At 40.9% G+C, this 27447-nt stretch overlaps 1 protein-coding gene across 5 annotated transcripts in view; it reads left to right on the top strand.

Moving 5' to 3' along the window:
- LOC126162541 (diacylglycerol kinase epsilon) overlaps positions 1 to 27447 on the top strand; it is a 193701-nt gene that overhangs the window by 17386 nt on the left and 148868 nt on the right. For 4 of the 5 annotated variants that reach the window (XM_049919116.1, XM_049919118.1, XM_049919120.1 and 1 more), the window contains exons 3-5: positions 5273 to 5329; positions 8209 to 8405; positions 8485 to 8656. In XM_049919116.1, the coding sequence (XP_049775073.1) occupies positions 8223 to 8405; positions 8485 to 8656 (355 nt within the window). In that variant the 5' untranslated portion in view covers positions 5273 to 5329; positions 8209 to 8222. Of the gene's footprint in view, positions 1 to 5272; positions 5330 to 6365; positions 6426 to 8208; positions 8406 to 8484; positions 8657 to 27447 lie in introns of those variants that run through there. The other variant, XM_049919121.1, reaches the window with a different exon arrangement.

Genomic DNA, 27447 nt, shown 5'->3' with positions numbered 1-27447 from the left:
ACTGTTTAAAGGAAATGTAGTTTCGTGTCAGAGGGCATTCAAAGACAAGGCAATGACTCACTCCCCACCCTTCGTGTACCTGCCTGCCAAACCAGTAAGCAGTAGCGGACCCATTCTTAAAACTTTCCAATCATGCCCCGTACATACAACCACAAATTCTTATTGTTCCTCTCCCTTGTATACCTCCTGAGTCTGACAAATATGCAATCGTAGGTGCCCACAAGGAGAGGGGGAAGGGGACAAGAGGGATGCTTGCCTCCTCCTGGAATGAGCGGTATAGACTTTTTAATTCATTACTGAATTCTCACAAATTTCTGGATACAATTGTCTATAACTGCACTATTCTGTTGAGTCAGCGTGGAGAGTGTGACAGGAAACATTACTGTGTTAGCAATCCGTTTGTAAACAGGTTTGTTTGTTTGTCAGACTGTCAGTGGGAAATGATGCCATTTCCTTGTTGCTGCAGTGGTTTTGGTGCTGTCCTACAGTCAAGGAAGATGTGAAAATTTACAGATGAATGCCAGAGTCGTTTCCCCAGCCTGATTCCACACCAATTCACAGCACAAAAGAAACATGGGTGCACTGTACCAGCCCTATATTAATCACCAAGCATTACGAGGATATTCCTTTTTTAAGCTGCACAGCTTACCATAACAGTAGTTTTCTGCTGGTCTGTGGTGAAAGAAGACCCATCATTTCTTGCTGAAACCACGTTCATTGTTAAGGCCACCACACGCAATCAGATTTGACTGTCAAACTTGCTTGTTTCCACTCACGGGTTAGTCAAATAAACTTGTACAGGTAACAATAATGTATGGCAGTTTAACCTCTCTTTCGAAGCAGACGCTGTTCATACTGTGAAGTATTGTAACACTAGTGAGAATCGCTACCTGTGCATAAAAATAATTTTTACCTTGACTTTGGCAGTGTGTAAAGAGGAAAAAGAAAAAAAAAAACACTACTCCAGGGAATAATTGAAACAGAGAGAGAGAGAGAGAGAGAGAGAGACCCAAAAAAATCTGCTAGTGGAAATATTACACTCAGAACCCAATGATTACACCACTTTTCTCTGAATGGACAGTAAAACTTTTAATAACCGAGTTATGTTGACCTAACATTGAGAAAGAAGGTACAAGTATTAGAAAATTAGTAATTTATTTTCTTCTGAGTTAATGATAATTTATTAAAATATCACAACCTGGGAACACTTGCACTATCCATAGAAGAACTGGAGAGCTTTGTGGCCCCCCTCCCTTCCCCCCCACTGCTTCTATTTTGTGAGTAGAACATTGATTTTCTTCTTAATCTCTTTTTGCATAACGTATGTGTGGGAAAGATACTACACCCCTACCATTTTGGTCACTGCCAATACTGTTTTGTTTTTATTCTTGATTGTCATTTCAAAAATTGTGGAAATTCACAATACAGTGAGATAAATTTCAATAAAACTTTTTTTGCTTAGCATATGTGGTGAAACATCAACATAACAATGTCCGCCATCTTGTCAGATCTGCCATCAGTCAAAATTTCTCTCATAAATGGCAAACACACTTTATGTTTGACAAACATGTCAAACACAGTGCCCTACACAGTCAAATATTTGATAAACTTAGTAAGTTTGTTCATATGGATTGGCCTTTATAGTCACAGAGAGGTTGATGTAGACAGTGAAGTGTTGGGGTCCCTTAGGTACTTTCATTGATGCTTCATTTGTGGATACAAATGTATCAACCAAAATGAAGAAATACAATTTTCTGCACCAGAAGAGAAAGAAAAAAGTGTGAACTTTTAAGGCTGTAAAGATCCCCACTTCAACAATTGGGATGCTCTCAAACTCCATGCAATGCAATGCAACATATTTACAGATTCAGCAGTCCAGTTGACATGTCTGCATAGTAATGTGTCAAACTTCGGAGGTGATGACCTTCTTGGCTCAGTTCTAGTTCTGTTGGCATATGCTGACCCACATTGTACTTCAGCTAAACAACCTCAAAAATTTTGCTTTCAAAACACATTTAAAATCGTTTATATGCCAACTAGCTCTGCAGATGATGAAGAAATTGATGAAATGTATGATGAGATAAAAGAAATTATTCAGGTAGTGAAGGGAGATGAAAATTTAATAGTCATGGGTGACTGGAATTCGACAGTAGGAAAAGGAAGACAAGGAAACGTAGTAGGTGAATATGGATTGGGGCTAAGAAATGAAAGAGGAAGCCACTTGGTAGAATTTTGCACAGAGCATAACTTAATCATAGCTAACACTTGGTTCAAGAATCATGAAAGAAGGTTGTATACATGGAAGAACCCTGGAGATACTAGAAGGTTTCAGATAGATTATATACTGGTAAGATACAGATTCAGGAACCAGATTTTAAGTTGTATGACATTTCCAGGGGCAGATGTGGACTCTGACCACAATCTATTGGTTATGAACTGTAGATTAAAACTGAAGAAACTGCAAAAAGGTGAAAATTTGAGGAGATGGGACCTGGATAAACTGAAAGAACCAGAGGTTATAGAGAGCTTCAGGGAGAGCACTGGGGAATGATTGATGTGAAAGGCAGAAAGAAATACAATAGAAGAAGAATGGGAAGCTTTGAGAGATGAAATAGTGAAGGTAGCAGAGGATCAAGTAGGTAAAAAGACGAGGACTAAAAGAAATCCTTGGGTAACAGAAGAGATATTGAATTTAATTGATGAAAGGAGAAAATATAAAAATGAAACAGAAAAAAGGAAGACAAACATCTAAAAAACGAGATCGAGAGGAACTGCAAAATGGCTAAGCAAGGATGGCTAGAGGACAAATGTAAGGATGTAGAGGCGTATATCATTAGGGGTAAGATAGATACTGCCTACAGGAAAATTAAAGAGACCTTTGGAGAAAAGAGAACCACTTGCATGAATATCAAGAGCTCAGATGGAAACCCAGTTCTAAGCAAAGAAGGGAAAGCAGAAAGGTGGAAGGAGTATATAGAGGGTCTATACAGGGGCGATGTTCTTGAGGACAATATTATGGAAATGGAAGAGGAGGTAAATGAAGATGAAATGGGAGATATGATACTGCGTGAAGAGTTTGACAGAGCACTGAAAGACCTAAGTTGAAACAAGGCCCCAGGAGTAGACAACATTCCATTAGAACTACTGACAGCCTTGGGAGAGCCAGTCCTGACAGAACTCTACATCTGGTGAGTAAGATGTATGAGACAGGCGAAATTCCCTCAGACTTCAAGAAGTATATAATAATTCCAATCCCAAAGAAAGCAGGTGTTGACAGATGTGAAAATGACCCAACTATCAGTTTAATAATTCACAGCTGCAAAATACTAATGGAAATTCTTTACAGACAAATGGAAAAACTGGTAGAAGTTGACCTCGGGGAAGATCAGTTTGGATTCCTTAGAAATGTTGGAACACGTGAGGCAATACTGACCCTACGCCTTAGACTTAGAGAAAGCTTTTGACAATGTTAACTGGAATACTCTCTTTCAAATTCTGAAGATGGCAGGGGTAAAATACAGGGAGCGAAAGGCTATTTACAGTTTGTACAGAAACCAGATGGCAGTTATAAGAGTCGAGGGGCATGAAAGGGAAGCAGTGGTTGGGAAAGGAGTAAGACAGGGTTGTAGCCTCTCCCCAATGTTATTCAATCTGTATATTGAGCAAGCAGTAAAGGAAACAAAAGAAAAATTCGGAGTAGGTATTAAAATTCATGGAGAAGAAATAAAAACTTTGAGGTTCGCCGATGACATTGTAATTCTGTCAGAGACAGCAAAGGACTTGGAAGAGCAGTTGAACGGAATGGACAGTATCTTGAAAGGAGGGTATAAGATGAACATCAACAAAAGCAAAACGAGGATAATGGAATGTAGTCGAATTAAATGGGGTGATGCTGAGGGAATTAGATTAGGAAATGAGACAGTTAAAGTAGTAAAGGAGTTTTGCTATTTGGGGAGCAAAATAACTGATGATGGTCAAAAGAGAGGATATAAAATGTAGACTGGCAATGGCAAGGAAAGCCGTTCTGAAGAAGAGAAATTTGTTAACATCGAGTATAGATTTAAGTGTCAGGAAGTCGTTTCTGAAAGTATTTGTATGGAGCATAGCCATGTATGGAAGTGAAACATGGACGATAAATAGTTTAGACAAGAAGAGAATAGAAGCTTTCAAAATGTGGTGCTACAGAAGAATGCTGAGGATCAGATGGGTAGATCACATAACTAATGAGGAGGTATTGAATAGAATTGGGGAGAAGAGGAGTTTGTGGCACAACTTGATTAGAAGAAGGGATCAGTTGGTAGGACATGTTCTGAGGCATCACGGGATCACCAATTTAGTACTGAAGGGCAGTGTGGAGGGTAAAAATCGTAGAGGGAGACCAAGAGATGAATACACTAAGCAGATTCAGAAGGATGTAGGCTGCAGTAGGTACTGGGAGATGAAGAAGCTTGCACAGGATAGAGTAGCATGGAGAGCTGCATCAAACCAGTCTCAGGACTGAAGACCACAACAACAAACAACCTGTGTTTCAACTTAAAATATATAGAAGACATGAAAATTCATCATAACGCACTAAATTCATGAACAAGGTCAGAAGTGAAGCTTCGTAAAACAAAGAAAGTTTTATAGGTGGGATAAAAGTCGATAAAAAATTTTTTAAAGGTTTATTTCCTTTTTCTCCACTTTTAGAGATACTAAACAGTGATCTTTTTGCTGTTCATTTTTATTAATACCCAACAGGGGTTTCACAGGTATGATAATTTTTTGTGTTCCAGTTCCCATTGTTTTGAATCAGTTACATCAAAAAGGACAATTTTATTAATGTTAACTCTTCTTGGATAAATTTCTGTAAATGTCCATGCACATAACAACAATACCAACTTATACAAAACATTTGCATCCTTCACCAATGGTGCCTAGATGGATGTTTCAAAGAATTAAAATTACACATTTCTACAGCTTTTCAGTTGATGGGGTTAATAAGAAGCATAAAAAAGTCTTTTATTGTTCTTATTCACCCTTAATTTTATTGGATTCTCTCGAGGATTACTTTAATTTTTGGAATAAACGTAGAAAGAGTGTTTAACTAATCCAGTGTTTGTGGAACTGTTACAATCAATTCCATGTTACAGACTTCTGTTTTTGTAATGTAATCTAAATTTATTTATTTTTGAGTTGTTTCACATTGTTATCTTGATTGAGGCAACCAATTAAGATAACTTTTAAAATGGTTCTTTTGACAGCTTCTGCTAAAGTTGTATACCTGTTTCAGGACACTCTAGCCTGCAGGGTATTTATTTGAGGAAGCTGGATTTCATTTTTCTGTAAGGTACAGTGTTGCATTTATTCATATTTTGATACTTGAACTACAATAAAATATGTTTGTATGTTGAGCTAGCCTCAAATTGTTTTTATGATTTATAACGTTTAGTGCCATAGTAACACCCACAAGTACTTTGTATTTAAAAATTACAAATTGCATTGCTCAGTCTCATTTTGAATAGTTCTCTCCAACCATATACCAGGAGGGGAAAGAGGTGAAGGAGAAGGAACAAGGAGGAGGTGGAGTAGTGCATCACAGAATAGAGGAATAGCAGCATAAACACTCCAACATATGGTACACCTTTCTCCTAGAGCTGTTGTGGAAAAAATAAAAACAAAATAGATAATTACATAGGTGTGTGTGTGTGTGTGTGTGTGTGTGTGTGTGTGTGTGTGTGTGTGTGTAGTGGAGAGGTGGGGGGGGGGGGGGGGGGGGGATGAGAGACATGACCTACAGAACAGCAGGCAAATCATAATATCAAGTTGACAGTAACCTACTACGTCCAGTGTAGCTAACTGAAAGATTGTCTTGGATATTAATAAACACAAGTGATGAGAATCCATTTAATGAAAAATACAACAAGAAGAAAAAGTAATTTCACTCCTTCAATACATGATAATTACATAATATTTTAAAGGTAAAGGAATAAGTGAAAGTGACACATCACCGAAATGAAATGACATATCTTGATGGGACATCCTCATATGGAATCAGGTGGTGATATAATATCTGACAGTGGCAACAAATAAATGTGAATTATTTAGTTTTGGTGTAATGTGTAGTCATATAAATACAGAATGAATACCTTATAAAGTATGTACTTTTTTGCTACTACATTGTCCGTGGCTACATTGCAAAAAAAATCTGATCAATTGCCATCTTCTGTAAATAATAGAAATAGTTTTAATAATAACAATAATAATAATGATATTTACTAACTCTTTTATAATTTTTTATAATAACATAGACTAATCACACACACACACACACACACACACACACACACACACAAGTTTTTTTTTTTTAGGAATGAAAAACGGGTTAGGCAGCTCTCCATCCACCATCTAGCCCAGATAAGAACAGCTGTAGGAGACCTGGAAGTGTAAGATTCAAAGAATTGCCTTGGTTGGAGCATCATAAATATATGTAAAATTAACTGTGTGTACCACAGGGAAGTGTGTTGGGACCCTTGCTGTCCATGTCGTATATCAATGATCTTGAGGACAATATTAATAGTAAGCTCAGACTTTTTACAGATGATGCAGTTATTTATAATGAAGTGCAGTCTGAAAGAAGCTGCACAAATATTCAGTCAGATCTTGATGAGATATCAAAGTGGTGCAAAGATTGGCAACTTGCTTTAAATGTTCAGAAATGTAAAATTGTTCCCTTGACAAAACAAAAAGCATAGTATCCTATGATCATCATATCAAAGAGTCTCTATTGGACTCAGTCAAAAAATACAAATAGCTGGGTGTAATGCTTTGTAGGTCCTATATACTATTGCTAAGCAGGTCTAAGACTGCCATTCCGTCCCTTGTTGACCAGTCTGGTGTGTCAATTGAAGACAGCAAAATGGAAGTCAAATTTAAAATTTCATGTTCAAGAAATCATTCATACAGGAGAAACATAGAAATTTACCATCATTTGACCAGCAGACTGGCTCCCGTATGGATGACACAGTAATAAGCATCCCTACCATAGAGAAACAACTGAAAGATTTAAAAGCAAATAAATCACCAGGTCCGGGTGGAATACCAGTTTGGTGTTGCAAAGAGAATTCTCTGGCATTGACCTCTTACATAGCCTGCATTTTTGTGAATCTCTCGCCGGCCGCGGTGGTCTAGCGGTTCTGGCGCTGCAGTCCGGAACCGCAGGACTGCTACGGTCGCAGGTTCGAATCCTGCCTCGGGCATGGGTGTGTGTGATGTCCTTAGGTTAGTTAGGTTTAAGTAGTTCTAAGTTCTAGGGGACTTATGACCTAAGATGTTGAGTCCCATAGTGCTCAGAGCCATTTGAACCATTTTCTGGATTTTACTCACTCAATTTATGTCACTTATGTTCTTTTTTGTGTCTACGGTATAATGAATGATTCAGGAATATGCAATTCATTTACTTTATGAAGTCAGCTTCTTTCCTGCATTTTGCAGTGTTTTGGGCTGTATCCTCAACAGCTTCATAAACATATTACATTTTGTATGTCACAACACAACATTTTGTATTTTACAAAGTGAAAAGAATATTTTTATATCATTTGGTTGACTGTTCTAGTTCCATATCTCACTGTATCCCCCTTCACGTCCTTCTTCAGTGGTAGTTTTATTGTCACTTATTCAAATGCTTTAGTTTTTATACTGAAATCAAGATTTTCATTGTGCATAGGCTTGTTAGTTGCACTCTTTTTTCCACAAACTTCTGACATTTTCTACAAGTTTGGTATTCTTTCTGTACCTCATCTATTGTAACATTTGAAACTCCATTATTTTCAGATTTTCATTTCCTTTCGTATAAAATGAAACCTCATAGAAGAAGATCTAAGTTTATCAAAAAGTTTTTCAGTGTGACAATTCTTGAATCAATGAAAATAAAAAATTGAACAGTGTTCTTATAGCACTGTAAGTGACTTGTGTTATGTAACGCAGAAATCTGTATGAATTGAATATTTTTCGTAATCAGGTACGGTTAAAATTGAATAGTTTCCTTATGCCTAATGAAAACTAAATGGATGAATGAGTCATGCTGTCTTGGCATAATAAATATGAATATAATAGTTTTCTTATCCACTGATGAGCAAATGAATAAATAGCATGTGTGGTTTCTCCCAAACTATGTATGAATCTAAAAATTTACCACTGCAAGTATAAAATATCTATCCCTTATTGCAGGTGACTGCAGAAACATGTGGCAGATCTTAATGCTGTGGAATGCAGAGCTCACGTCTGTCATCTGGCCATTTATATTGGCTTTGCTGATGTTTTTAGTGACTGTTGCTTATTTCAAGTACTTAAATCGTGATACTCATGTACAAATTCATGATGCTTCTAAAAAGCACTATTGGTCTTTTAATCACCCACTTACTAAGGTATGAGACATCATCGTTTGTAAGTAATTGAACAGTGTTGTTGATTATCACTGTCAGTATTTTTTTGTTTCTCTTATAGTCTGGTTACTGCAGCATTTGTGAATCTCTCTTGTTGACCAATCGCACTGCTGTTTGTGACTCATGTGGAGTTTGTGCTAATGTTGAATGCATGAATCAAGCTAACAGAAAACTTAAATGCAAAGCCATTTCTCTGAAAGAAAAGGGACCAATAAAACACCATTGGGTGAAAGGTAATTTATTTTTGTACACTTCTGCTTTTGTGACTAAACACAAGAGATGATGAATGGTTCTAAATGTATGCTTACTCATTTTATATGTTACAACTACATATATTTTTAGTACTGATTTAAAAAAAATTATATAATTACTTTTGTTAAAAAAATGATATTTGTATTCTGTAATTTCATTTGAGTGTATGCTGTTACACTGGTGTATCTAAGTTCACTTTTATTTAGTGGAATTGTAAACTGAGGGTGTAATTTAAATCCTGTTTTGTTACTGGGGCAATGAACAAAAGGTGTTGGATTGGGAGGTATAGATGTAAAGAAGAATTCCGCATAGATTCTTAGTATTTTCTTTTAGATTGTGACAACTACCAGAACAGTATTTTCGGTGGAAAATAGTGTCATGATCTTATTTAAGAGAAATATAGGGACAGCCTTTTGTGCGGGTTTACATGTCTTCAACTTCTCAAGTGAAACTCCCAACACTGCAACAGAAATCAAGTGAAGTGGCACAGTATTTAGAATGTTGGACTCATATTCATGAGCAGAGCAGTTCAGATCCCTCTCCGCCACTACAGATATGGTGTTTTCTGTAATTTCCCTAAATTGCTTCAGGCAAATGCTGGGATGGTCCCCTTGAAAATACATGACTAGTTTCCTGCCCCAATCCAAGTTTCTGGTCTGGCTCTTATTGCCTCATCATTGATGGCACATTAAACTCTAGTGCAAATAAATGTTTTGTTATACTGGAACAATACTCTAAGTCACATTAGTCACACAGTTGACATTGGTGATAAAATAGAACAAGTTGTGCTTTGAAATAGATCCTCAGCTATGCTTTGAAATAGTTCCTGGCTCAAGATACTCCCCTGATTTGGTGCGAATACTGAGCACGTGGCAAGAAATAGAACTTATCTCCAGACAAACTAAGAAAGAAATCAACAATGTGTACCAGTTGGCAGACAGAACACAAGGAAGTAAACACTACACAGATATTCATTTAAAGCAAATTCTGCAACACACAGCGCTTAATATGAATGAAGCTTAAGTTTGGGAGATATCGAAAATAACACAGAATATTCAGAACAGTAACATACTGATGATAAATGACTTAAGTTGTGGTGAATATAGTTACAGTTACAGGTAGGTTATACCATCATGCAGGTTGCATCATCATCACCAAATTAAATGCTACTCAGATTGTCTAATAAACTGTTTATAAGGTTTGACTGACATATTTAGTAAAAGAAAATCATGGCAAAAATAGCTTCATTATTTATTAAGGTTTCCTTCAGAGTTGCGTATACTTTTTAATGGTGACTAGTTTTGAATGCTTTGTTATGTTGACCTTACCTATGAACTAGTACTTTGAATGTGCCTTTGAAATTATGTTATAGCCAAACATTCGAGATTCCTGTAATGGTTTGAATATGACATTCCTGACCAATATCCATACAATGTTATTTGTCAAAATTCAACAATTTTGGAACAGACTTTGCTGCTACATGTTTCATGCCCAAAACATCTGAAAAAAATAGCATGGTGTGAGCCATAGGATATGCCCACATTATCAGAAACCTCTCTAATGATGATTCGGCAATTTTTCACTACCATGTTTTTGCTTCTTCCACATTGTCATCAGTAATTGATGTGCTAAGGTGTCCAGGAGGGTCGTCATCTTCAACATCTACTCAGCATTCTATGAAACATTGATACCATTTGTAAATTGTCTTCCTCATAGTAGATTTGCCATATGCCAAAGTCAAGATTTTGGATGTGGTGCTGCATTTTATTCCATTTTTCAAGAAAAATTTGGTGCAGATTCTTTGATCTATCTTTTTCGAAAGTAAAAATTGGTCGAGTCCTAGAAAAACATGTAATCTTTTTGCCGTCAGCAATAAATTAAATATTCAAAACAGGTGAAAATACTGACATACATCAGGAACACATGTACCAAAAAATATAATAAAATAAAAAGAAATTGAAAATTGGATGTATAAAGCCTGCAAAAATAAAAAATTCCCATTTCTTTTTGATCTCACCTCTTATTGAGAGTATGTCTGCTGGTGTGATATTAAAACATTCTGCGAGGCAGTGCATCTACGGGTGGGATGCAGGTAATGTTAAAACTGCTTGAGCATTGCTAGAATCTTCCCAGCTGGTATTTTGACTTTCTTGCTGAGGCTTGCTTCTTGGAAGAGGCTGCATATTGTGGTGCACTGTCAAGCTATTACAAATGTAAGAAGAGTATTTTCCACAGTTGTATCCGTAAATCTCGATAATTGGCAGGTCAGTGACCTTGCCGTGGATGTGTTCACTGATGTACTAGTGGTTCCAAGGTTGAGCAGGAATAGCATCTTATTAATACCTATGTGTGCATATTCTGTCAATGTCCTTGATGCGCTGAGGGCAGGCAACCATATTGTCAGCAGCATAAAGCTTTAGTCACAATTAAATTTGTTCAGATATTTAGAAATCTTGACTGCCTCTCTGACTTTTCGTTTTATTTTCACACAACAATTTTGCTAAAATGTAAACATTAGCAAAGTCTTTACCCTGACCACATTTTACTACTGTAATAACTGTGTAGCACTTGAGACCAGTCCGAAGTACCCAATATGGCTTTGTTCATGAAGCCCTCAACTACAACGGTAAACAGATTCCTGTGGATCGCCAGATAACAAGACGCAGCACATGATTGTGAATGGCACACTGGAAAGACACACCAGAGGATTGTTAGGTCTGTTCCACGCATTTATATGCATGAGTTACTGGTAGATGGCACAGTGTGAAGACCTCTCTACGTGCACACCTCCCACAGGCAGTCTCCAGCGGCCGGCCTGCTCTGACACAGTTGGCGCTGATTCAAACACACATACACAGCAATGCCACCCTTGTCGCACACACACTAGTTGTAAGCTTTGCCAAGGGCGGTGGGCCCATGTGGTGCCCAATGACAGCACAAGAGAGGAGGTTGCCATCACCATCTCAACATCATCAGTAGGCAGGTCCCAGTGGGAGGGCAGCAGGGCTGGACCCATCGGCGACGAAGTCTGGTGTGATGATGGAGAGGGGTCCGGGGGAGGTGGCCTGACCAGAACAGCAATCTGTAGCAATGTATCCAAAGTTGGAGACAGGGTGGCACCCGGTGCCGGTAAGCTGGAACCCCTGGGTGCCATATGTGGAGGAGGCAGACAATGGGATGGAGGCATCTCCACAGCAGGCTATGATGGCCTCAAAGCAGAGGGTGGCGGGACAGGCTATGAAGATGGTGGCAGCACCCATGAACTAGCAGCTTTCAGCAGTGAGTGAGGGAGGAGTTGATCATGGTGTTTGATACCAGTCCTTTGGCTACACAGACATCACACAGACAGCATCCATGGCAGCAGACAACAGTAGCCAGTGTCCAATTGGGCCAGTGATGAAACCCTCTTGCCCATACCAGTAGTCTCAGCACAAAGCGGCCAGATGAACCCAACTGCAGCAGGTGCAGCACAGGCTGCAGAAGGTGGAGGAGCGTGCGTGGCTGCCAGCTGTGAAGCAACTCAGCTGGGCTCCACTACCCCATAGACGTGAAGCAATAGGTGCTCTGAGAACAGAGAAGGGTGTCATCCAGCAAATAATCCACAACGAAAGTTTTTCATTTGGGACTGCCATTTGATTGAGGATCAAATAGCAGAGCCATAACATGCTGAATGCTGTGACGGAAACAAAACAATTGAAAGATGTCAGAAATAAACTGGGGCCCATTATCGGAAATTAAGGTACAAGACAACCCCACAACAGAAAAAACCCTTAAGAGCATATGAACTTGTGACCTCAGCCAGTGTTGATGCACACAAGGGAATCTAAGGGAACTGGGAAAATGCATCCACAATCAAGAGCCAATAGGAATTCAAGAAGGGACCTCAAAGACAACATGACGGTGTCCCCATCGCTGGTGTAGAGTGGGTCAGGGTGACAGAAATGCCCTAGAAGCCACTTGTTGGGCACATTGCTCACAAGCTGTGACAAAATGAACAATTTCAGCATCAGTTCCCGGCCAAAAACCATCCCTCCTATCTAACTGTTTAGTGCAAAAATTCCCCAATGGCCCTGGTGGAGAAGGCGTAGAACCTCACACCATAATGCAGTGGGAATGACTACTCTGGGAGAGAGCCCTTCTGTGGACAGCAGCAAAAAACTATCAAAAACCGAGAGGTGATACCATAAGGAAAAATAGTTATGTAGAGGGTCCGAAGCCCAACCTGGCAGTTTATGTGCCCAGCCCTGTTGTGCAGACCAAACCACCTGGTGGAGATCCAGGTCTGCAGCAACAGCAGCTGCTGCGTGCAAGCTTATAATTGGGAAACCCTTACCCGCAGCCTGTGTTTCACTCTCAAGATGGAAGCAAAGCAATTCTTCATGATCAAAGTTGAGATCAGGACCCACAGGAAGATGGGACAAGACGTGGGTCGAAAATTGATTTCATAATTGTAGTGAGACAAGAACAGCATCCAGCATTGGAGGCAATGTGCTGCCTTGTCAGGCAAGGAAGTGTCAGGGTTAAACAAGGAAACCAATCGCTTATGGGCAGTAATAAGGTGAAACTTGGAGCAAAAAAAGAGATTTAGAGGGAAAACCAACAGGTCATTCAAAGCCATCAGCATGCTGGTGCATGAGGACAATGATGGGGCTGTAGTGTGAGGTGTCAGTTGTCAAAACTATATGCTGGCCCAGAAGGAACGTAGCTAAACAAGGAGCTGAGAGTAGTCTGTATTTCCATTTGAAAGGCACATTCCGAATCCTGGCTTCAGCAAAAAGGTACATTCTTGCGTAACAAGGCATGTGATGGGTGGGCCAAGGTGGCCACCCCCGACAGAAATTTATGCTAAGAGGCTGTCTTCCCTAGGAAGGCCTCAAGCTCCTTTGTGTACGAGGGGCAAGCCATAGATGTAAAAGTGAAGATGTTGTCTGGCAGAGGGTGTACCCCATCCTGCGAGACTTTAAACCTCAAATAAACAATAGAAGGTTAAAAACACTGCGCAAATATTGATAAGACCAAAAGGAGTATTCAAAACCAGAACTCACACAGACTTTCATCCACAGGAACCCGCAGATATGCTTCAGACAAATCAATTTTAGAAAAGTGCTGGCCATCTGATAATTTCACCAAGAGTTCCTCCTGATGTAGGAGAGGATATGTATCCATGTTTGACTACACTTTTGACACTAGTACTGAAGTCGCCACAGAGGCGAAGTTTCCCCGACTGTTTCTAAACTACAACTAGTGGAGACGACCATTCACTAGCCATAACAGGTTGCACACCTCTAGAGACTGAAATCTGTCCAATTCTCCCTTCACTTGATCTTTCAGGGTGACATGATAGTATGCACATGACAAAAATGAAGTCAAGCTGTGGATTTTAAAGAAATATGAGCAGAAAATTACGTAGCACACCCTATATCTTCCGAAAACAAATCGGAAAACTCCTCACATGGTGTTTCCAACTGAGACTACAGTACCTGATTGGAAACAAGGTGAACTGTATTGATGACAGGAAAGCCAAATGCCTGAAATGCATACATCCCCTGAAATGCATCCATTCCAAACAAGTTCTCAACACTGGCATCAGCAACTGCCACAAATGTAATAGAAGAAACCATTGACTTCTGAGAGGCAGATGTCATAAATTGTCCCAAGTGTGCAATATTCTGTTTGTTATAAATGCCAGCTTCCGCATGACTGGTATCACTGGCAGAGAGCCTAAACTCAGATAGGTTTAAGAATTGAATAACGTCATTGTAGCACCCATGTTGACCTATAGCCAAGCCCTTGACAAAAAACACTTAATTTAGTAAACAAGTCACAAGCATTGGAGTCACACAGTTTATGTCCATGTCCATATCCTGAGCAACCGTCAGTGAACTTCACACAGAGGTGATGTGGCCTTTCTTCTGGCACTTAGGGTGTGCCAAAAGTTCGTCCTGGACAAAACAGAAATGACAAGATGATAACAGAGAATGCCGATGCTGGTGCTGTGGCAGTTGTGGTTGCGACAGCTTGGCCTGGCCTTAGTCAGCTTGGCGTTGGGCCTGCATGTTTACCCCTGCCACTGCCGCTGCCTCATGTAAGCTATCTCTCAATCTAGTGGGCACATCATGCGACACTACTGCTGCATCACCCCATGCTTCAACTTGGCTACCTGCCATCCGACAAACTTCAAAAAGAGTGTGCTATTTGCAAAACTTCAGCCAACAGGTGGTTTTCATAGAATAATGCCTCTTGGCATACTTCCTTGTCCGGAGCTAAACAGATAACTTGTGTCGCACACCATAAGAGTCTACATAAGAATCATTATGGACATCAGTAACAAATTGACACTTATGGCTAAGATCATGAAGTTCAGCTGCCCAGGAGCTGTACGAATGGTTTAGTTTATTCAGGCATCGTTAGAATTCAACTCATGTCGCTGTGACATGCGTTTGCTTGTGATAGTGGTTGAACAATAATCTGCACATGTTATCAAAATAAGCACTGCTGGTTCTTGTAAAGGAGCAAGTTGACAAGTAAGTGATACAGCTTAAGTGGACTGCATAAGAAGAAGAAGGCTTGGCACACTTCTAGTTTGTGGCACCAAAAGCCAAAAAGTGCTGTCTGAATCTTTTTTTCATAAGCATTCCAATCCTCGGCAGACTCATCATCTGAAGGGAACGTATGTGAATGGGTCAGTGGAACGGTACCCTGTCTGTTAATGGAAGCCGCAATGTGGTCACAGCCAAAGTAAACTGTTCAGTCAGGATTGGTAGCACGGCATCCATAGTGAATAAACCTAATGAAACCATATGTAAAGATGGCACACACAGAAACCATTCTAAACTCATTGCCAATGATGTAACTAAGTAGTAAATGAGACCAGTCCAAATTAACCCAAATGTAGCTTTATTCATGAAGCACTCAATGACAACGGGAAACAGACTCCTGTGAATCCCCACACAGTAAGACACCTTTTTTTAGGGATTATGATCAGCCACCAGTAATCATCACAGGCTCACCATGTGCTATCTTTGTTCCTCGCAAGGCCCACACGAGAGGGCTAAGGACTCTGTAATTTCACGGCGTTTCTCCCTTTCTTCTGAATCATTGATGGCATGAAGTTGACCAGACTAGAGTGGTTCAGCTGTCCCTATGCATTACTCTTAGGGATGAATTCTGGCTGCTCATGTCAGTTGGTGACCCAGGGCTCTCCTTGTTGACTTCTAATAGTTACTGACACATTGACTTATTTTGTGAGGGGAGAACTTTTTTGCAATGTACTAGAGCTCCTCAGAACTCATCTTGTTGTTTGTGGGATAATAGCATCTCCAGTGGTAGACAGTATTCTAGTACAATTTTCGTTGCATGAACTTTTTGGAGTAAGTTTGTCAGACTGGAGCTCCAATCCAAGGATGATAATATAGCTGCATTTTGCTACAAGGAATATTTTGGAGGACTATGTTCTTTCATTGATAGTTGTTCTCATGACGGAAATTCCTGTTGGTTTAGTATATTGGCTAGACACATTTTTGGGGCTATGTTCACTGCACTCTTAACATTAGATAAGCCACATGTGCCCCATGGGGGCTGTCGAATCGTGGCACCTCAGGGAACTCAGTCTTTTTTGGCTGGGTATGGTTTGGCAGTTTCCGGTTTCCTGAGCTGGGAACTGGTGAGTACAGCTAGTCCTCTGCAACATTAAGCTCTGGTCATACATCAGCAGTAATCATGTGGCATGCTGGTGGAACGTTGTGCTTCACATGGGAAGAGATCTTGGTTTAACTGCCCAGATTAAATTAAAACCGAAGTGATTGCAAAACATGTTAGGGAATTAAGGAGATGGGATCCGGATAAACTGAAAGAATCTGAGTTTGTTAAGAGTTTCAGAGGGAGCATTAGGGAATGATTGGCAAGAACAGGGGGAGTAATACAGTGGAAGAAGAATGGGTAGCTTCAAGAGATGAAATAGTGAAGGCAGTAGAGGATCAAGTAGGTAAAAAAATTAGGGCTAATAGAAATCCTTGGGTACCACAAGAGACTGATGACCTCAGATGTGTTAAGTCCCATAGCGCTTAGAGCCAGTTGAACAATTTAAAAAACACAAGAGCTGTTGCATTTAACTGATGAAAGCAGAAAATACAAAAATGTGGTAAATGAAGCAGGCAAGAGGGAATACAAATGTCTGAAAAATGAGATTGGCAGAAAGTGCAAAATGGCTAAGAAAGGATGGCTAGAGGACTTAGAAGCGTATATCACTAGGGAAAAGATAGATGCCTCCTGTATGAAAATTGAACAGAACTTTGGAGAAAAGAGAAGCAGCTGTATAAATATCAAGAGCTCAGATGGAGAACCAGTTCTAAATAAACAAAGGAAAACTGAAAGGTGGAAGGAGTATATAGAGGGTCTATACAAATGTACTTAGGGGAAATATTATAGAAATGAAAGAGAATGTGTATGAAGATGAAGACGAAGATGAAATGTGAGTTATGATACGGGGCGAAGAATTTGACAGAGCTCTGAAAGACCCAAGCTGAAACAAGACGCTGGGAGTAAACAACAATCAGCTAGAACTACTGATAGCCTTGGAAGAACGGGCCTCGATAAAACTCTCCATCTGGTGAGCAAGATGTATGAGATAGACGAAATACCCCCAGACTTCAAGAAGAATGTAATTTCAGTTCCAAAGAAAGCAGGTGCTGACAGGTATGAATATTACTGAACTATAGTTTAATAAGTCATGGCTAGAAAATACTGACACGAATTATTCACAGAAGAATGGACAAGCTGGTAGAAATTGACCTCAGGGAAGGTCAGTTTGGATTCAGGAGAAATTTAGGAACATGCAAAGCAATATTGACCCTACGACTTCTCGTAGAAGATAATGTGAGGTAATACTGATGCTTCATAGAAGATGAGTTAAGCAAAGTCACACCCAAGTTTATAGCATTTTTAGACTTAGAGAAAGTCTCTGGCAATGTTGAGTGGAATACTCTTAGAAATTCTGAGTGTGGCAGGGATAAAATACTGGGAGTGAAAGGCTATTTACAACTTGTACAGAAACCTGTTGGCAGTTATAAGGGTTGAGGGGCATGAAAGGGAAGCAGTGGTTGAGAAGGGCATGAGACAGGGTTGTAGCCTGTTGCAGATGTTATTCAATCTGTACATTGAGAAAGAAGTAAAGGAAACAAAAGAATAATTTGGAACGGGAATTAAAATCTAGGGAGAAGACATGAAAACTTTAAAGTTTGCCGATGACAGTGTAAGTCCATCAGAGACAGCAAAGGACCTGGAAGAGTAATTGAATGGAATGGACAATGTCTTGAAAGAAGGATATAAGATGGGCATCAACAAAAGCAAAACAAAACTAATGGAATGTAGTCAAATGAAATCAGTTGATGTTGAGGGAATTAGATTAGGTAACAAGGCACTTAAAATAGTAGATGAGTTTTGCTATTTGGGCTGAAAAATAACCGATGATTACTAGAGTAGAGAGGATATAAAATGTAGATCAGCAATGCCAAGAAAAGAGTTTATGAAGAAGAGAAATTTGTTAATGTTAAGTATTGGTATGGAGTGTAGCCATGTAAGCAAGTGAAACATGGACAGTAAACAGTTTAGACAAGAAGAGAATAGAAGCTTTTGAAATATGGTGATACAGAAGGAAAAAAAAAAAAAATCTCATGGGCTTGCTGGAGGCAAGATCTATTTTACGATTTGTTTGTAATAGGGTTATGGTTGTTAAGCCAACTCTTTGCTAAATGTACTTAAATCTGTTTCTAATGTGAGACGATATGAGTGACTTACAAGAAGTCTAATGTTTGTGTGCGAAGTTTGAATTTTGTTCTTTATGAAGCTCAAATATACCAATAGTTGTTGAAAAGTATTCTTCGAGTACCTTATGATTTTGCAAGTAGAGAGAGAGTCTGTAAGGTTCCTGTAACTAGCATCATTCTTCGGAGAAGAAGTTTATAGAGATTCCAGAAGCCGGCTGTACAGAGAAGTAGTTCGGCTGAGTACACCAAGTAAGTCGACTCATATAAGAGAAGTGGGGAGTTTGCACATACACTTCACACACTCTTAGTCATCAAATCATTAGGACGTGGCAACCGGTGTGAAAGGACAGAAGAAAACAGGAATTTTGAGACAAAAATGAGATAAGAAGATATCATATGTTCCCACAGCAATCGAGCACAATGAGACAAGAGAACCATTCCAAGAAATTGAATTAAGCCCAAAGTATCAGATGGAGATAATTTGTGAATGAAAAAAGGAGAAGATGTAAGAAAGTCACAACATTAATAACCGGAGAGAAGATCTCGACATATTATACTAAGAAGAGATATGCCTAGAACGGTACGACTAAGATGATCTGGTGCAGGGAGTATACAGCTCACACACGCATCGAGGGGACACAGACTTGGAAATCAGCCCATATCTGATGTCGCCGGCACCAGCTGCTGTTCTCCGGTGCTGACATGCCATCAAATCTGCTCACCTACGCTGCGAGGAGTCTACGCTGGGTGAGCCCAAAACAAAACTTTAGTAATTTAGTGATACAAACTATTGAGTGAAATTTATTGGTGCAGTTATTATACTTAAAAGTTAATTTTTAAATGTTCACAAGCTTGTAAAAATATGGATAAAGAACAGCAAGTTAGGGAAAACTTCAGAAACAGTCATGGCTATGACAATTTGTAAAGAAGGGCCAGACTGATCTGAGTTGGTAAATGTAATCAAAACTCAGTTAAATGAAGCCTTAAATGCTCTGAGTCTGCAGTTAAATCCCAAATTAGATGCACAGAGTACAACTTTAAATGCTAAATTAGATGACCAGAGTACAACTTTAAATGCTAAATTAGATGCTCAGAGTGGAATTTAAATGCTGAATTGGATGTTCAGAATGAAACTTCAGGATTGTTAAGTGCCAAGGTAGAGTCACAAAGTAAAGAATTAAGTAAGCTATGTGAAGGCATGGGAGATTTGAAGACTGAATTCAACGATTTACATGCTAAAGAAGAGAATTTTAAGATAGATTTCAAGAATGAATTGACTAGTTCCCTGCACATTCATGTAAATCAAATGTAGGACGGATGCAATACTGTGGAATCAGAAATCAATGAAAAATTAGGATCTTTCGAAAATGTGTGTAACGTAAAATTTAATGCTGTAAAGCAGGGACTGAGTACTTTAAAAGAAAGTGTAGATGACCAGAGCAAGTTAATGCCTGTCATTCAATCGCAGATTACAGGTGTAAGTACACAAGTGGATAATGTAGAAAGAAGCTTTAAAGAAAAAATAGCATACTCTGATATCGTAAATGTAAGTAATTTGGAAGAACAAGCTGAAGAAATTATGGAAAGAAAAGTTACCGAGAGAATAACATCTGGGAACGTGTCGCCTATGGCTTCTTCTGAACTTACTGATACCAGGAAAGGCATAGATGAACTCTGGAGAGAATTCATACTTACCCAGGAACAAGTAGAAAAATGAGTAACTTCATTTAATGTGGTGCTAACCAGTTAAGTAGTTACTGATTTGCAATGGGGAGCTCATTCAGGGTTATCGAGACAATTCCCTAAATTTAAGCCCGATGGAGAGGTACATCCGACACATTTTTTGAAAAGGTTTAACCAAGCTTTACTGAAAAATTGAGAAGATTCTAAAAAGATTGCTGTGGGCTACATTCTAGGAGAAGCCTCCGAATGGGAAACAGTAAATATTGAGAACTTTTCCTCTTGGGACGATTTTAAAAAGAAGTTTAAAAAATAGTATTGGTCTGCAAGTGCCCAGAAGAAGTTAATATCAGATTTGTGGGACCCAAAATATTACAATAATACTTGGGGTACAACAAGGAAGTATTTCGATTGGCATGTAACGCATCCAAAGTACTTAGGTAATCTGATGGAGGAAGAAGGATTAGTGTGGATGTTAATTAGACGATTACCCATATATGCGAGGAAAGATATCTTATGTAGTGAGTGGAAGATGATAGAAGAGTTGTTGTCCTTTGTAGATGCACTTGATGCCTTAAATAAGGACCACAACAAAAGCTTGCACCAAAGTGAAAATCTGAAGTACAAAAGGAATAGTGGTAATAATGTCAAAAAACATGAGGCAAACCTAGCAAGAGTAACCAATGCGACAGGAAAAATCATAACGACAATTATCACAAGTATCCACCTTCAAATTTAGGTCCAGTAACTTCTCAGGAATTTGTACCAAGTAACAATAGAGCACAAAATGGAAGTGAGATATCTCTTTTCGGTAACCAGCCTGTAATTAGTAATAATGAGGAAAACGTGATGCAATCTGGATCCAGGACCAGGCCCAGGTCATGGAGATACATTAGGAGGCCTTGTTCCATATAAGTACGTTAACTTTACCCACAAAATACCCACATGGAATGGTTAATACTTGAAGAACTGAGTGTAGATACCAATAATCCACAACCTGTAATAGCAGGGACAGTGGAAACTGTGGAGGTTAACATATTTATAGATTCAGGGAGTGAGGTATCACTCATCTCCAAGGCATTCTTTAATTCATTGCAGACTTAACAGCACTTACCGCTTTTGCCAGTAACAGGAGTTTACATAGTCAGGATAACAGAAACGAAGAGTAAAATCATGAGATACGAAACTCAAGTGAACTCTCGTATTGGAGATATATTATTTTGGCAAATACTATTAATAGTAGAAAATATTAATAGAGATGTATTATTTGGTTTAGATTGGTTATTAGAATTTAAAGTCATCTTAAACTTTGACGAGAGTCTTCTTTGTTTTGGTAAAGGGGACAGTAGATATTGGACACCGTTTTTGACAGATAATTGCATTGGAAAACAAACAACTGAGTGTAAGTGTCTGCAATTAACAGCTACAGCAAAATTGTCACCAAAAATCGATAGTGTAAATCAAGCAACACATTGAACTGACATACAAGACAAAGTTAACGAGTCCCTAATACACTCCTGGAAATGGAAAAAAGAACACATTGACACCGGTGTGTCAGACCCACCATACTTGCTCCGGACACTGCGAGAGGGCTGTACAAGCAATGATCACACGCACGGCACAGCGGACACACCAGGAACCGCGGTGTTGGCCGTCGAATGGCGCTAGCTGCGCAGCATTTGTGCACCGCCGCCGTCAGTGTCAGCCAGTTTGCCGTGGCATACGGAGCTCCATCGCAGTCTTTAACACTGGTAGCATGCCGCGACAGCGTGGACGTGAACCGTATGTGCAGTTGACGGACTTTGAGCGAGGGCGTATAGTGGGCATGCGGGAGGCCGGGTGGACGTACCGCCGAATTGCTCAACACGTGGGGCGTGAGGTCTCCACAGTACGTCGATGTTGTCGCCAGTGGTCGGCGGAAGGTGCACGTGCCCGTCGACCTGGGACCGGACCGCAGCGACGCACGGATGCACGCCAAAACCGTAGGATCCTAAGCAGTGCCGTAGGGGACCGCACCGCCACTTCCCAGCAAATTAGGGACACTGTTGCTCCTGGGGTATCGGCGAGGACCATTCGCAACCGTCTCCATGAAGCTGGGCTACGGTCCCGCACACCGTTAGGCCGTCTTCCGCTCACGCCCCAACATCGTGCAGCCCGCCTCCAGTGGTGTCGCGACAGGCGTGAATGGAGGGACGAATGGAGACGTGTCGTCTTCAGCAATGAGAGTCGCTTCTGCCTTGGTGCCAATGATGGTCGTATGCGTGTTTGGCGCCGTGCAGGTGAGCGCCACAATCAGGACTGCATATGACCGAGGCACACAGGGCCAACACCCGGCGTCATGGTGTGGTGAGCGATCTCCTACACTGGCCGTACACCACTGGTGATCGTCGAGGGGACACTGAATAGTGCACGGTACATCCAAACCGTCATCGAACCCATCGTTCTACCATTCCTAGACCGGCAAGGGAACTTGCTGTTCCAACAGGGCAATGCACGTCCGCATGTATCCCGTGCCACCCAACGTGCTCTAGAAGGTGTAAGTCAACTACCCTGGCCAGCAAGATCTCCGGATCTGTCCCCCATTGAGCATGTTTGGGACTGGATGAAGCGTCGTCTCACGCGGTCTGCACGTCCAGCACGAACGCTGGTCCAACTGAGGCGCCAGGTGGAAATGGCATGGCAAGCCGTTCCACAGGACTACATCCAGCATCTCTACGATCGTCTCCATGGGAGAATAGCAGCCTGCATTGCTGCGAAATGTGGATATACACTGTACTAGTGCCGACATTGTGCATGCTCTGTTGCCTGTGTCTATGTGCCTGTGGTTCTGTCAGTGTGATCATGTGATGTATCTGACCCCAGGAATGTGTCAATAAAGTTTCCACTTCCTGGGACAATGAAGTCACGGTGTTCTTATTTCAATTTCCAGGAGTGTATTAACCAATCAACAAAAGCGAGATTTATATAAAATTTAATGGAGTATCAAATAGTATTTTCCAATCATCCAGGCAATATCAGCAACTATATTTGTAAATTTAAAATCAAAGATGACATTCCATTCTTCTGTAAGCCGTATCCAATACCAGTAAGTTTGAAGGAAGCAGTTAGGGATGAAATCAATAAAATGATTGATAATAATATTATAGAACGAAGTTCTAGCATCATGAATAATGCATTGGTCATGGTAAAGGAAGCTACAGATGAAGTACAATTAGTATTAGACACTTGTGCACTGAATCATCATATAGAGACAGGGAGAGAGCAACCAGTTGATATTGATGAATTGTTATCCAAATTTGGAAAGGCAAGATTCTTTAGCACTATGGACCTGACTGGGGATATTGGCAAATAAAATTACATCTAGAATCCAAAAAGAATACAGCATTTTTGTTTGATGGTAAGTCATATCATTTCAATGTGCTGCCATTCGAACTTAATATTTCTGTGTCAGTATTCATACATGCGTTAGATGAGGCCCTAGGGAGAGAGTTATTGAAGGATTTGATAATATATTTAGACATTATCAGGTAGGTATTATCAGCTTCTTGGGAAGAACATTGTTTGACTTTGTGCAAAACTTTGAAAAAATTTAAAGAAAAAGGTATTACAGTGAAACTGTCTAAATCATACTTTGCGTGCCAAGAACTTAAGTTCTTAGGTCATATTTTAGGGGTACAAGGAATTAGACCAGACCCTGAATGCATCAAAGCTATCAAAGAATGTCCACAGCCCAGAAATGAAAGGCAGTTAAAAGGATTTATAGGGATGGCTGGATACTACAGTTGGTACATACGAGGGTAAGAACTAAATGACCCAAGAATTTTGCATTTATTAAGGAATGGAGTGCCATGGACATGGGATCAGGGTGCCAATGATGTGTTTGGAAATGTCAAAAGTGCACTTGTTGAATCACCCGTTTTACATCATCCAGTTATGGGTGAACCATTTAAAATTTTCACAGATGAATCTGATGATGGTATTGCTGCAGAACTTTTCCAAGGAGAGTGGGATCTGAATAACATAGAACACCAAACCATAGCTTTTGCTAGCCGTAGTCTAAATAAGCAGGAATTAAATTACACAGCTACCGAAAAAGAACTATTAGCGATTGTGTGGACTATTCAAAAATTTCAAACACTATTAAGGTGATCAGAAATGCACATTTATACAGACCATCAAGCTTTATCATTTCTAATGAGTAGTCGTTTACTGCATAGTAGGGTAATGCAATGGTTGCTTTTCCTACAAGAATACGATATTAAGATACAGAACATAAAATGTTTCCAGAATATTGTACCTGATGATTTGTCAAGATTACCCATAGGAATGGAAGGATTGAAATGCGTGGAAGGACCCAGCTTTGTTTTTGCCTTTAATTTTATATCGGCAGAATATCCGAACATCTGAGTAAAGGAAATGGTGCAAAGAACAACTGAAAATATCCATCATGACCCTTACTTTACAGAAATGTTTTCTATGTGTATCCAGAATTCCTTACCATCTAATCAAGTAGGAAAATGGAAAATTATAGGTGATAATTTGTTTTTGAGAGATAGCGTAAGAACGCAATGCTGGCACTTATGCATTCCGAATGTAATGGAAGACGCACTTGTGTGGTATGTTCATAAAGGATATGGACACTTCAGAATCAAAAAGTGTATAACCCATATGAATAAGTTCTTTATTTTAAGAAGTTAGGGTGTAAGATAGCATCTATAATTATAATGTGTGAAATCTGTCAGAAGGTGAAAGAGAATAATACCCATGTGAAGTACAAAATGTACCCTATTATTCCAAAGTCGTTACACGATCTCACAGCAGCAAATTTTTTTGGACCAATTCCACAAGGAAAAGGAGGGGTATCATACATTTTGGTCATCACAGAGTGCTGGTCAAAATATGTTAAACCATATCCAATCGAAAGAGCCAATATGCAGACAGTTATACACTGTTTACGATAATACTTTCTAGAAGTAGGTAAACTTAAACAGTTTCTTACAGATAATGGACCACAGTTTGTAAGTAATGAATTTAAAGAATGTTAAATCTTCAAATTTAACACACATATTTCGGACAACACAACAACACATATAAGTCACTGAGTAAGTTGACCTGTGTACAAGTCGGCATTCGATTAAACACTGAGTCTCAGTCTAGCGGCCGCTGCTCGGCTGGCCACTTAGGTGGCGCAGCTGCTGCATGGCTGGCAGACAGCGCCGCACGTAGAGGACGTGCGTAATTGCGCGGCGGCACTTTGAATAATCGGCGAGTCACAACACTTTTCCCCCCTTTGAAATTGTTGCACTGGTCTTGATGGAGGTGTCCTGGAGATGGCTAACGTCTATAGGCATTGTTTGACTCGCCGTAAAGTCTCGAGGAGGAGGCTTCCCGTACAGATGGAAGTGTCCCCGATGATAACGGGTCGAGATGACAGGAGACGTAGGGGTTGAATCTGCTGGGGCCCCATGCACCAATCTGCCCGTTGCGGCAAGTCCAGTTGATATGACAGGAGACATGGGCGATGTATCGGTGTCCGTTGGAGGAGGAGGCGAGTAGATGTACTCTGACAGAGGATGGTCCTCCGGTTCCTGCATGGGCAAGTCTCCTGGTGGCGTCTGTTCTGCTGCTGGCATCGCGATGATGGTGAGAGGGCTGTGTTGTGAGTATTGAGAGATGCCAAGATCCCGAGCATCAGGTAGAGCCAAAGGTGGTGTGGCGGCATTCGGAACAGGCGTTGCTGGCACCCGAGGCCGAAGCTGGTCCGAATGACACACTGCAACACCCGTGTCCGTCTGGATTTCATACAGGCGTCTGCCACGGTTTCTTAAGATGCGGCCTGGGCTCCATTTTGGCTGCCTGCCATATCCCCGTACCCAGATGAGGTCGTCGGCAGTGAACCGGCCAAGTGAAGGCACCCGCGGCCGTGATGTGGGAGGCCGCAGAAGATGAAGTAGCGTGCGGGGCTGTCGGCCATGTAAGAGCTCAGCCGGGCTGTGATCGCCCATGGGGGTGAAACGGTAAGACGCCAGGAACTGGAGAAACGCATCATCAGCAGCAGAAGAAGTCAGAAGTTTCCGCATCTGAGCCTTAAATGTGTGGACCAGTCGTTCAGCCTCACCGTTGGATTGTGGATGGAACGGCGGGGCCGTGACATGCGTAACGCCGTGACGAGCACAAAAATCCGCAAAGTTGGAAGAGGCAAATTGCGGACCATTATCAGTAACAAGTGTAGAGGGGAGGCCTTCCAAAGAAAAAATGCGGGCGAGAGCACTGGTGGTTGCCGCGGTGGTAGGTGACATGCAACGGACAATGAAAGGAAAGTTAGAGTAGGCGTCAATTACGAGGAGCCAATAAGTACCTAAAAAGGGTCCCGCAAAGTCAGCATGAATGCGCTCCCAGGGCTTCTCAGGCGAAGGCCACGGTGACAAAGATGACTTCTGGGCAGCGGCCTGTGACGCACAAGGGCCGCAGGCAGCGATCATGTGTGCTATTTCAGAGTCGATGCCAGGCCAGTACACATGACGGCGCGCCAGAGATTTTGTGCGAGACACACCCCAGTGCCCCTGGTGAAGGAGGCGCAAGACCGAAGTACGCAAAGACGCAGGTACCACAACACGCGGCGAAGCATTGTCAGTGGAGAGGAGGATAACACCATCCCTAGCCGTGAGGCGGTACCGCAACGGATCAGAAGTCTTAGCGGACGGGCGATCTGGCCAACCCTTCTGAATACAGCGTAAAACCCGGGAGAGGGTAGGGTCAGAACCCGTAGCAGCCGCCAGCCTGTCCCCAGTGATGGGGAACCCGTCCACAACCCGCTGCTCGGCAACATCCAGGTGGAAACACAAAAGTTCGTCCCTATCGAATGCCTGATCAGGGCCCATGGGAAGGTGAGACAAAGCATCAGCATTCACATGTTGAGTCGTTGGCCGGAAATGAATCTCATAATTGAAACAGGACAAGTAAAGAGCCCAACGCTGGATGTGGTGTGCAGCCTTGTCGGGAAGTGACGTTGATGGATGAAATAAGGAAACAAGTGGTTTGTGGTCCGTAACAAGATGAAATTTTGAGCCATAGAGAAAAACACCAAACTTATGAAGAGCATAAATGATGGCCAAAGCTTCTTTCTCAATTTGAGAATACTTTTGTTGGGCATTCGTGAGCGTTTTGGAGGCATAAGCGATGGGTTGTTCCGAACCGTCAGAAAAACGGTGCGCAAGGACTGCACCGACCCCGTATTGAGAGCCGTCTGTGGCAAGAACAAGATGTTGACCCGGTCGATAAGTAGCCAGGCACAGGGCCTGTTTCAGCATAGTCTTTAATTTCCGGAA

Source organism: Schistocerca cancellata, chromosome 2 (genome assembly GCF_023864275.1).
Source record: "Schistocerca cancellata isolate TAMUIC-IGC-003103 chromosome 2, iqSchCanc2.1, whole genome shotgun sequence".
Classification (NCBI taxonomy): domain Eukaryota; kingdom Metazoa; phylum Arthropoda; class Insecta; order Orthoptera; family Acrididae; genus Schistocerca; species Schistocerca cancellata.
Note: the sequence above shows the minus strand (reverse complement) of the source record. Positions and strands in the feature narration are given on the sequence as shown.